The following is an 11380-nucleotide window of genomic DNA, read 5'->3' as shown; positions in this document are numbered from 1 at the left end:
AACATCTCATCACAAGCATACCCCTTTCCCACAAAAATACCTTTTTTCACTATTACATATTGATCAAATTCAATAATTTGTTTGAAGCCTCGCTTTATTAAGAAAAAAAGACATCAAATTTTTTCTCATGGAAGGAGTAAAAAGTACATCTTTTAAAGTTAACACCCTTCCGAGGTAAAGCTCAACTCGACATCTCCTTTCCAAGCACTTGAGTAGTGTGAGAATCACCAAGCATGATGGTTTTGGGCTCCTCAAATGGAGTATACACTTTGAACCAATCTTTGTCATAAATACTGACGGTTTGCAATACCAGACCAGCCCACCATCCATCAATATTTTCAACCATATTTATGTCCGTTATCACCGCCAATAGTGGCTCTTCTTCGGTAACGTTCGCCCGAGGTGTAGGACCACGTTTCCGAAACTTGCAAAATCGAGCAATATGCCCACTCTTGCCACGCACAAAGCATGGTCCTCCATTTTGTGCTTGTTGATTTTGTGCTTGGTTGTTACCACCATTATTTTTCTTGGGAGGTCTACCATTATTTTTCTTGAATATTTTCTTCTTAGGCTTCGTAGAGGTATTTTTGTTAGCATTTGGAGCAGTATTATTTGAAGTAATTAAATTTACCTTATTTGTGACGGGTTGTAAGTTGCTCTCTTCCGTTTGCAAAAGTGCATCTTGGCCCCTTGCCTCTTCCTCCATGCGGATTCGCATAATCAACGTCTCAAGAGAGGTTTCCTTTTGTTTGTGGCGCATAGTTTTTTGAAATTCCTTCCATGAAGGTGGAAGTTTATCTATTATGCCACAAACAATAAGGTTATCACCAATTTTGATCTCCTCGGACCTAAGCTCTCCAACAATCATTATAAAGTCTTGAGCTTGATCTACCACTGATTTGTTGTCCACCATTTGGAAACGAAAAAATCTACTAGCAAATATTTTTTTTCGCTCCACACACACACACACATATTTACACACACACACTTTCCAAATTTTCTTTGCACACAGAGTAAGTTCTATCATAATAATCATAAAAATTATATAGATAATTAAGTAGATAATACCGATATATATATATAATCTTCATATACTTTTCAATTTTTTTCTTGAAGAGAAATAAGTTCTTCATCATTCATGGAAGAGTTGTCTACTTTATTTGGATTCTTCTCGGTTACACATAAAAACATTGAGAAGACTTAAGTAGAAAAGTACTTTACCCTTCCATCTCTTAAAATGAGTATCGTTGAACCGAAATGGCTTGTTAAGATCTCCTACTTTGACATCCGCCGATTTTTCAATTGTAGCCATATGAATCTCCTTAAAATTGTTGGTGATATTACAATGAAATTACAATTACAATTGAAAATTAAAAATAAAGAAATAAAAATATCTTCGGCTGAGGCGCGGATATCTCGCTCTCTTTAAGGAGATTCAAGCCCACTGCAAAGAAATCTAATCCAATAGCAGTTTTGACTTGTCCCCTCCAGGATACAATGTTCCGATCACGTCGTATAACTCAACAAACTTGACAAGATGTTGGGTCCAAAGCTCCACCAAAAGAACACCTTCCTTCAACTAGAAAAAACTCTCTCTTTTAACTCACTTTTCATACACTATATTTTTCTCTATATCCACAAAGTAAGGATGACAAACTATTTATAGTTGAAAAATTCATCCTTGAATTAATTTGAAATGAATAGGGTAGTAAAGTAGGTAGATAATGGAAGAATAATTATTTAGAGGTTACAAGAAGAATGTGCATGAATATTGAGTTAATGGAGAATAATGACTAGAAGGTTACAAATGAACTTGTGTCCATATTCATCCATTTACTCAAATGAGTAACTAGAGGAATAATGCTCCATACGTGGATGGTCAATGCAAAAGATAGTGGACAAAGAAGCAAATGACACTTTAATAATATTAAAATGCTCTAAATGTCCTTCAGAAAAAAAAAAACAGAGAGTAGTCATAACAACTTTCATTCATTCATTGCTCAAGAATTATCAAAGGACAATCAAGAAAGTTTTCTTGAAGTGAAATGGGTGAAAATAATTGGAGAAAGAACTACCTTCTTGGTAGTGGATTGTACGGAAGTTTTATTCACTTGAGTTCAAGAATTGATGAATCATCTTTCTTTTCTGAATCTTCTGCACCATTGATTGTGGTTAAATCTGCACAGTTTCAACATTCCTCTCCCCTAAGGAGTGAAGGGAAAATATTGAAAGAATCAGGGGCGGAGCTACAATATTAAAGGGGTTTCGGGCGAACTCATTAGCTTTTGTGTAGACTTTATATTTTTACTATAGAAAAATGGTAAAGGTAGATATTATTTATTTGCGAACCCACGTACACAAATAAGTGGACAGTTCAGTGGCAACACAGAGGCTAGAGAAGCTCTCTTTTTCGAGATGTGGGTTTGAAACCCCACCAGTGCCTATGTTTTTTCATTTTTTTGTTATAATAAGTAAGATTCTCTTTTAATTCACTTTTTAAATTAGAAGAACGTATAAATTGAACTCGTGAAGTTCTTTTCCTTTGGGGTAACTTTTTCCTTTTTTGCTATCATACAGAATATTATATAGAATTTCTTTTAACACTTTATATTTTAAAAACAAAATATAAAATTGACAAATCAATAAGCAAAAAGCAAACTGAATTCTCCCGATAATTGCTGTTACCATTCTTTTTCATCGTTTTCTTTCACAAAATCAAACCCAAAATTAGATTTTCAAAATATATTAAATACTGATACTTGTTCGCTAGTTTGACGGTTGTTATCAGAGTGACTCAAGGGTGAAGCTAGTAAACCTTTGCTTTAGCCCCCCAAACTTTTGAGGCCCCAAAATTTTTACGGATGAATTTTATGATTATATTTTTTCTTAGACAATATTAAGGATTGTAAAAAGAAGTACAAAATTTATATATAATAAAAGAAGGGGAAAAACTATCTACTTTTTAAGAGAAATATTTTAGAACTTTGAACTAAATTACTCAAAATCTTCATATTATTAAATAAAGTTTTTACAACAACATCTAAGGTAATGTATTTAAAACATATGACTAACATTTAATCCTCACTATTATAAATATTATTAATAATGTTACTATGTGAAGCAAATGCAACAATTATAAAATTAAAAAAAAAAAAAAAAGATTAGATTTTTTTTTAATGTATGTGTATATATTTAAGGTCTCGGATTAAAATTTAGTTTTACAAAACGTGAGAATCTCTCCTATGTGTCACCAGAATTCATCAACAACGGCCAGTTTGAGCAAGCGACATATGGTCATTAGGTTGCATTGTGATTGAATTACTCAGTGGTGAAGTTTTGTCCTCCAAAGAAAACGATGGGTTTGAGTTTCGACCAAAAATTCTGAAACATATTTCTCCAACAGCGACCAACTTCTTAAAGAAATGTTTAAGAGAAACATGTGAAACAAGATCTACAAAGAGCGGAGTTGCTCAAACATCCCTTCGTTCAAACTACTACTTTTCTTGATGAATCAGAGTGGATCTCACCGAAGAATATGTTTAATAAGTACAATGGCCAAGGCACTCTTGATTTCGTACCCTTCAAGATATTCCCCTGAATTTACTGATGTTGGTTACTATTGCATAGGTATAAAATGTAGAGGAAATCATGATTACAACTTCTATGCAGAGTAGGTTTAGTAGAAATGTATGATAAATAAATGTTGAAGTCAATTTACTGATGTTGGTTACTATTGCATAGGTACAATTGTAGAAAGTAGAGGATTAAAGCTTCAAGCAATGTTATGAATTGGAAGTCAATTACTGATGTTGGTTACTGGCACAGGTATAATAATAGAAAGTAGAGGATAAAAGCTTTCAGCCTTGTAAACATTGCGCTTATTCGGAATTGATTGAAGTAAAGATTAAAGATTAAAGCTTTACTGCTCTTTTTGTCCCAATCTAATGTGTTGCTTATTCTGAATTAATTGAAGTAAAGATTAAAGGGCTTTACTGCTCCTTTGGTCCCAATCTGATATGTTGTTGTTTGATTAGATACGGAGTTTAATAATGACAGGAGGAATTTTGAAACTTTGGTCTAAAACGAGCTCTATTTGGAAAAGACATGAAATACAATTCCTCCAAAACTGCATTGAAAAGCAAGGTGAAATTTTTGCAACTTCATTTCTGCTGTCAACTGGGAACCAACTTAGGAAAGTCCAGCCTTTAATTTATCATATGTTTTCTCCCATCACCATCAGAGTCCATCAATGCACATATCTCTCTGATTTTCAATATCTTCAAGTTTCAAGTGTTTAGCAATGACCTGTGCAATTTGGCCGGTGCAAAAATAATTCAAACTAAAGCACATCCACATAATGATGGAAATAGCTATGCATGCAAGCACTAAAAAAAATTCTCAAGTGATTTTTACGCATGCTATATCATAAATTTATAAAGCCAGATTAAGTGGAATCATGGGAATGAAAGGATAAAATTTATTATTACCAGATGAGGTATAGTGATTAAAGTTTTCAGGAAACAGCTCCAATAACTTCTGCTTGTCAGTCCTTATACACCAATGGGATTAATAAAATTCCTACATAAGAGATCAATCTATTTCAACAAAGTACAAAGCTGTGAACAAACCGAAATTAAAGACAATTTAAGCATATCGATTTCAACTGTCTAAAAAAATATAATACACTAAATGTGTTCCTTGAAAAGTAACTTCTTCTTCTTTTAGCTCAATAGGACTGATGACATATACAGGCTCCAGGAAAATTCAATGGAGTAGAAACCACTCCATCCGATCTAAACTTTATCCGAGCTTAGTTAACGTATATCCATAAGGTCATGTTAGCCCCAAGTTACCAATATCATTGAATACTAATACCTTTAAGTAGGCATGTCGATCCTTGTGTTAAACCCACTCTTCTATAATAGCAGAAACAACTTGACTACTAATAAAAATTGATTTTTCGAAAAAATGAGCTATTGTTATCAATCTACCTGATATCGCCTATAAAGATAATCCAGCTTGGCTTTTTCTCCAAACAATATTTGTGAAACTGTGCAACTCTTCTCTCTGCCAAGTTGTCTAACCTATTTTAGAAAGTAGCATTGAGAGTCTTATAATAAGAGAAATCTGCTCGGCAAGAACACTGGAAGCCTCAGCGTCAAGCAAACGACATCTTTTGTCTGTATTCTCAATTCAGCTCTGTGTGCTTATTGTCGAGCTAAAAGGGTCTCCTTTTTATCAGGTGGCCCGTTGATCGACATGTAGTTTTTGGAGGATTTTATCTACATCGCTGCAACTTCTCCATTTCTTGAATATTTCTCTGAAAAAGAATACTTAAGTTGAATTAGATTCTCACTCAGCTAAATGTTGAATGTTATTTAATTTGATTATATGGCAATGGTAAGTTCGTTTTTACGGGCACATATTACAAACAGAAACTGCTCAGATAAAGAAACAGAAACCTGTCAGAAACATAAGCTATACAATATTTATACGTAAACAAACAAAATTAGTCAGCAATATTGCTCCCTTTTGATTAAAAGGGGCATCAAAATATGATTGCGAAGACCTTATAGTTTAAGACTTAAAACACATTCGTAATCAATGAAAAATGAAGTCTATATAGAGATATGTGTTGCCCATACGCATGAGTAGGTGGACCACCTAAGGTGGTTCCATACAAGAATGTTGAAAGGTAATTGGGGTAGGAAATACAAGAATGTTGTTGGGGTTTATATCACAGTGTATAAACCCCTTGCCATGAACCTGAACAATAGCCATCAAAAGTTGAAAGGTATAGTAGGAGACCTCTTCACAAATCTTCTTTTCCATTTTCGACATTAAATCTCTTAGAATTCCCCCTATGCATACTCCGTATGTATATTTACCATTTTCTATAGTTTCATCTTCACCAAAGCAATGAACTGTGTAAGAACAACCCCTCATTTCTTTCAATATTTTCCCTTCCTTCCTTAGGGAATAAGAATGCTGAAATTCAGATGATTTCACAGCAACAAATGTGAGAGCAGTAAATTAAAAAAAAAAAAAAGCCTCCATTCGTGAAGCCAACTGTATCTTGCTTCCATATAAAACTATACCAAGAACAAAGTTTTTCTTCCACTGTATCATCTTTTAATCACCCATTTCTCTATTCTATAGATTTTCTTTGATGATTTCTTGATGAATATATAAGTACTCTCTGCGTTTTTCTTTCGAAGAAGAAGACTAACAGAAGCTTATGGGTAATGTTTCTTTCTATTCTCACATATGAGATTGTAGAATAATAGAGCAATATACAAAATATACAGCTCATATACATCTGGTATACAAAAGTTGTTAAGAGCATAACTAACTCAGTTTCCCTCCAAAAGTTGTTACGGTTATTTAATTAGTCTAGAGAGATTAGTAGATTAAATAAGGTGTATTCTATCACATTGTAACTCAATGAGATCAATACAATATAAAAGAAATGTTCTCACTACATTGTTCATCTTCTTCTCCCCTTTACTTTGTTCGACTGGTTCTAAACTAGTAATTGTTCTTGTTTACATTGTTTTCATCTTCATTTTTTGTTCTTGCACAATTAATTTCATGGTATCGGAGCTATCAAATACAAGAGATTAGATCGGAGCTATCAAATACAAGAGATTAGATATGTAGACACGTGATTTTTGACCCTTCTAGGACGTTTTCACTGTCTTATTGACTAATTTTCTTTTTTAGTCTAATCTTGGACATTTTTAACTTTTATTTCTTTTTTCGTATGTTTTTATTAGAGAATTTGAAAACCCCGTCTTCTTGGATTAGAGCTAAAAGAGATAAAAGAACTTGAGCTAGTAGATTGGGCTTTGAATAGAAGGTGTGACTTATAGAAAAGAAATTAGTTGATTATGAAAGAGAGTTAGCTGCCTTCTTGATTGCAACAATTTCAGCTTGGATTAATTAAGAGTTGAACTTTTATTAATTGTCAGTGTATTTTTCTTACATTTGCCAAGTTATTTGAAAGATCCTTGCAAGTAATTATCCATGAAAATTAGTAATCTGAAAAACAAATTATCTTCTACATTCGGAAAATTAGACTGTGCAAATGGGACAAAAACGATTTTTTTGGTTATACTTAAATTAATAAATTCACTTCGCATAAGGGAAGATTCTAGTATAGTGGCAGAAGATAAGTCGGAGCTAGTAGACGTTAAATCCCTTTGGCTTCTTCGTGTGTTTATAACTTCTTTTTATTTTGAATCCCCTTCATGAAAATCCTAGCTCCACCGCTATAAAGGGACGTTCGTGTGTTTATAACTTCTTTTTATTCAAATCCCCTTCATGAAAATCCTAGTTTTGCTGCTATAAAGGGTCTGCACAAATTGCTCTAGGTCATATGATCAAATCTCAAGTATGACATTCTAGCTCGTATTTCTTTGAATTCTTTCGCATACATTTTTTGTTTCGCCACAATTATTGACCTGGGTTATATATGCTCATATATAACGGGTATTATGGGCAAAAAAATATTCGCACTCGATATTTATATCAAATCACACAAAATTTATCATGGATAAGTTATAAATTAAATTGAGAAAATATGGCTTAGTGATAACATTACATGTGAAGACATGTATCATACATTCACTAATTAGATATAAACACTAGATGTGTGTAAATTTATATCACATGCATGTACTGAGATACATTTACGGATACTCCTTATCTTAGAGTTTAAAAATTATTTCTTCTGCAAGGATAAAAAAATGAGAAAATAATTAGTTCGAAGGAAATAATAGATGAGCTTATGCATTATCATTCCTACCTGACACAGACACTAGCTTTATATATTCTCCGGAAAAGATTAAAAAACAAAAAGGAATTAACAACACAGATTTAAGTATCAAAAACAGCTCATGCAACAAAAACACCATAAAATGGCATTCGAATATTCATCCACCTAAGACAGAATAATTATCAGCTTATTCCACGAATTTTTGTTGTCAACGTGGCTATATATAATCCGATGTGAAGATACTTTATTTGCTTGAAGATACAAAATAATTAGCTACCATTATATTTGTCTCCTGAAATAAAAATCAGAATTTGTTCTATTATATATATGATAATAAAAATTAATACCATATATGCAAACAAACATAGTGTTTTTATGATTCAAAAATCTCTGAGGACGAGTGGCACAAGGTTCGAAAGCTACAAAAAAATGACATATAATTCCGTTGGTAATTTGCTTGACTAGGCGTGGAAATTTCCGTTAGTAAATTAATAACATGCAAACAAAAATAAAACACAATTATTTTAAATTCTGGCAAGTTTGTGTACAGTGCATAGAAAATGCAAATTTATCTGGAGAACCAAATAATCAGACAATAAATTAATTAATTACAATGAAATTATGCAACGAGACTAAAAAAAAATTAAAAAAATAAAGAAGTCCTCCCTTTTATTTATTTTTTCTTACAAATTTCATCTTATGTTGCTGACAAACACCCAATACAAACATCCCCACAGGGAAAAAAAGTCATGCAATTATGCATAACTCAAAAAATTAGGGATTTGCATGGCTACTCAAGAGAAATTCATAAAAAGGATATAAAATCCAAAAAAGAAAAAATACAAATGACTAGTAACACCTGCATAGCTCAATATCCCATGCATGAAAAACTTTTAAATACTCAGTATTTTTTTTTTTCTTGTTTAACCATCTGATATCTGAAATTTATTGGTCCGACTAAAAGGTAGAGCTCGAATCTGAGACGTCTCAATTTTAGTGCTTGAATGAACATGATCGCCCTCTCCTTATACATATATGTAATCGTCGAGAACTGTCAACTGTCTCAGTCCCAAACACGTCAGGAGCGAGAGGGTAGAAAGAAAATGCTTAATTCTTGACCCATGCTTCCTTCAGGATCAATCAAATGAAATGATTCAGAGTCATCATAAGATCCATGGACCCTCTCAAATTTTCCTCTAAGATACATAATATCATCATCACGTTTTATATCTTTCCCATGAATAATTCCTGCTCCAACATTAACTGATTCAATTTGTCGCAATACTTGTAAATCAGCTTTTGTAGGTTTTCTTTTCACAGCAAATCCTACTTTTTTTCCATTACAATACATCCTCAAAGGTGATTGAACTCCACCATTACTGCCACTCTCCAAAGCAATTCTCACACTCCCTCCATGCATTTCCCTGTTGTCAAAACATAATATAATTAAAAGAGTGTCGTTTCTAATAGCTTAAACTTTTAAATTAGATGATGACACACTTTTAACATGATATAATTAGGCCAAGAAAAGATCATTGAATTCAAATCTTACAGCCATTCAAAAAAAAAAAATGTATTCCATGTATTTGACTCATGCAAAAACATTAGGCTCATACGTGTTTAGACATAATATAATTAAATAAGTGTTCTCTAATAACTTATTAAATATTACTAGTACATGATTAGATTGTCATACACTTAATTGAAATATATTTTACTTGTGTAGTCAACTGAACACCGTTCATCAAAAAATTGTATTGTGCAAATAAAAAAGTATATTGCGTACTGGGGTCAAAATTTTCTTTTAGTCGATATATATTAAATCATGAACATTCGTTGCAAAATTGCTGGCTACGCCATGAATATATCTCACCTTCATCCAAAAAACCAAAAAATATTTCACGTGTTTGGCTTATGAAAAAGAACATTCTTATACTCGAGGAACGTGTTCAAACTAATATAATTGATAAATTGAATAAGTAAAAGAATGTTTTCTCTAACAACTTAACCAACAACTTAACCTTTTAGATGAGAGAGTCATTCAGTTACTACCTGGCGAGAGTGGAGGTGGACACAGCAAGTTCAAGGAGGAGAGCCGGGGTAGCTGATTTAGGGTTTGTTTGAATACAAAAACTAACTTTTCCCCGGCGATAGCCGAAGATTGTCCCCGTCATAACGGAGCAAGATGATAATGATGATGATGATGGTTGGCGACGATGGTAGTTATAGTTGGAGGGATTAATATTGTAATTTTCTTCATCATTTTCTACGAATGTGCACTTGCACGTAGGGATGAGTAGCTCCATGAGAGAGCGGAGGAGCCTCCACGACCGGACTTGTTTCTGGCAGTCTACGGTGGTGATGGCGACGGTGCCGGTGGTTCTAGGGTATGAACTGATCATTTTGTTATGATCAGAAAAATAAGAGGCTCATCGAATTAGTTTGAAGGATGGCAGTAGTTTATATAGAGTCATAAAGTACCATGATTGATGTATTGTAGTGAATGCATTTTTATATTATTTGTGTTATTTAACTTAGGTTTATCAAGTTACTTATATGATTTATTATAGGTTATCAATCGATAGTGTAAAGAATATTTTGCTAAACCTTCTTAAAATATAGAATTTGTAAATTTAAATAAAACACGTTACCTATTATAACTGGAAATTGTGACCTGATATTATAAAATATTCTTTACAACGACAAAGTATATAACCTAAATTTAGTAAGCTTATGAGCAATTTATCTTTAATTTTAAGTGACAGATTGTGGAAGTATTTTTACACATGCATTGAATACTTACAATGCAAAAAAGATTCACTATTAGAATATTTAAGCTAATTTTAGTAGATAAGCTGCCTTATTTTTCAAGTTACTTTTTATAATCGATCCCCATAATTATTTTTTCAGATGACTTGATAGTATAAAAAGATGTATTTAAGTCAAACTCAAAATATATACTACTAGTCATGTTATTAGGAGTACTTTATTTTTCAAATTACCATATTTAGCCTAATGTAAAATTTGTTAATGTTGGTCAAGTTAACGTGATAGTGTTTTTTTTTTTTTCCTCACCATCAATATATAGTATGACAAACTTTAGATAAAAATGAATTGTTTAATTAGTGTTTAAAGTGTCAATAAACAATAAAAATTAAAAGAGCTAATGGGGTTGGTGCCTTGGTGGGGAGCATGGAATCTAAGAACTTATGTAGGACATAATATTATAATATGGTCTTCAATAATCTCATTCTTTTGCCAGGTTGCAACAGAAAACTACTGGTCAGTGATTGGAAAGTGCAACTACTCTTGTCTGTTACTCTGTGCTATTCTGGCTAATCTTGCAAAACTGTCGAAAAGCTTTGAATATAAAATTTCCAAGAATATTCTTCCTATTATAAGTGAAAATTTGAGGTGTCTGATGACAAAACTTGAAGAAATTTATGGAAAGAAATTTTAATTTCTTTTCTTTGTCTCAATTAAAAATGGAGCTAGAATTTTAAGTTCATGAGTTTTGAACTTTAGAAAAAATACGAAAAAAATATAGTTTACTATATTCTCAATAAGCTATTTAAACATATTAAGCATATTTTTAATGATAAA

General features: G+C 32.4%; 1 protein-coding gene across 1 annotated transcript; it reads right to left on the bottom strand.

Annotated features, from left to right (window-relative positions):
• Positions 1–8208: 8208 nt before the first annotated feature.
• LOC132061025 (protein MIZU-KUSSEI 1-like) lies at positions 8209–10205 on the bottom strand. Its single transcript, XM_059453909.1, has 2 exons — positions 9830–10205; positions 8209–9201 (listed from the first exon to the last, which is right to left on the bottom strand). Exons 1-2 carry the CDS (start codon positions 10177–10179, stop codon positions 8856–8858), a joined length of 696 nt encoding a protein of 231 aa, XP_059309892.1. The 5' UTR covers positions 10180–10205; the 3' UTR covers positions 8209–8855.
• Between the last annotated feature and the right edge of the window lie 1175 nt (positions 10206–11380).

Source organism: Lycium ferocissimum, chromosome 6 (assembly GCF_029784015.1).
Source record: "Lycium ferocissimum isolate CSIRO_LF1 chromosome 6, AGI_CSIRO_Lferr_CH_V1, whole genome shotgun sequence".
NCBI lineage: Eukaryota > Viridiplantae > Streptophyta > Magnoliopsida > Solanales > Solanaceae > Lycium > Lycium ferocissimum.
Note: the sequence above shows the minus strand (reverse complement) of the source record. Positions and strands in the feature narration are given on the sequence as shown.

Bases quoted from the DNA above. Each gene is read 5' to 3' on its own strand.
- LOC132061025 (XM_059453909.1), bottom strand. From the start codon at position 10,179: ATGATCAGTTCATACCCTAGAACCACCGGCACCGTCGCCATCACCACC. The intron at 9,202-9,829 runs GTAGTAACTGAA...TTTTGACAACAG, and splicing joins TCCACCTCCACTCTCGCCAG to GGAAATGCATGGAGGGAGTG.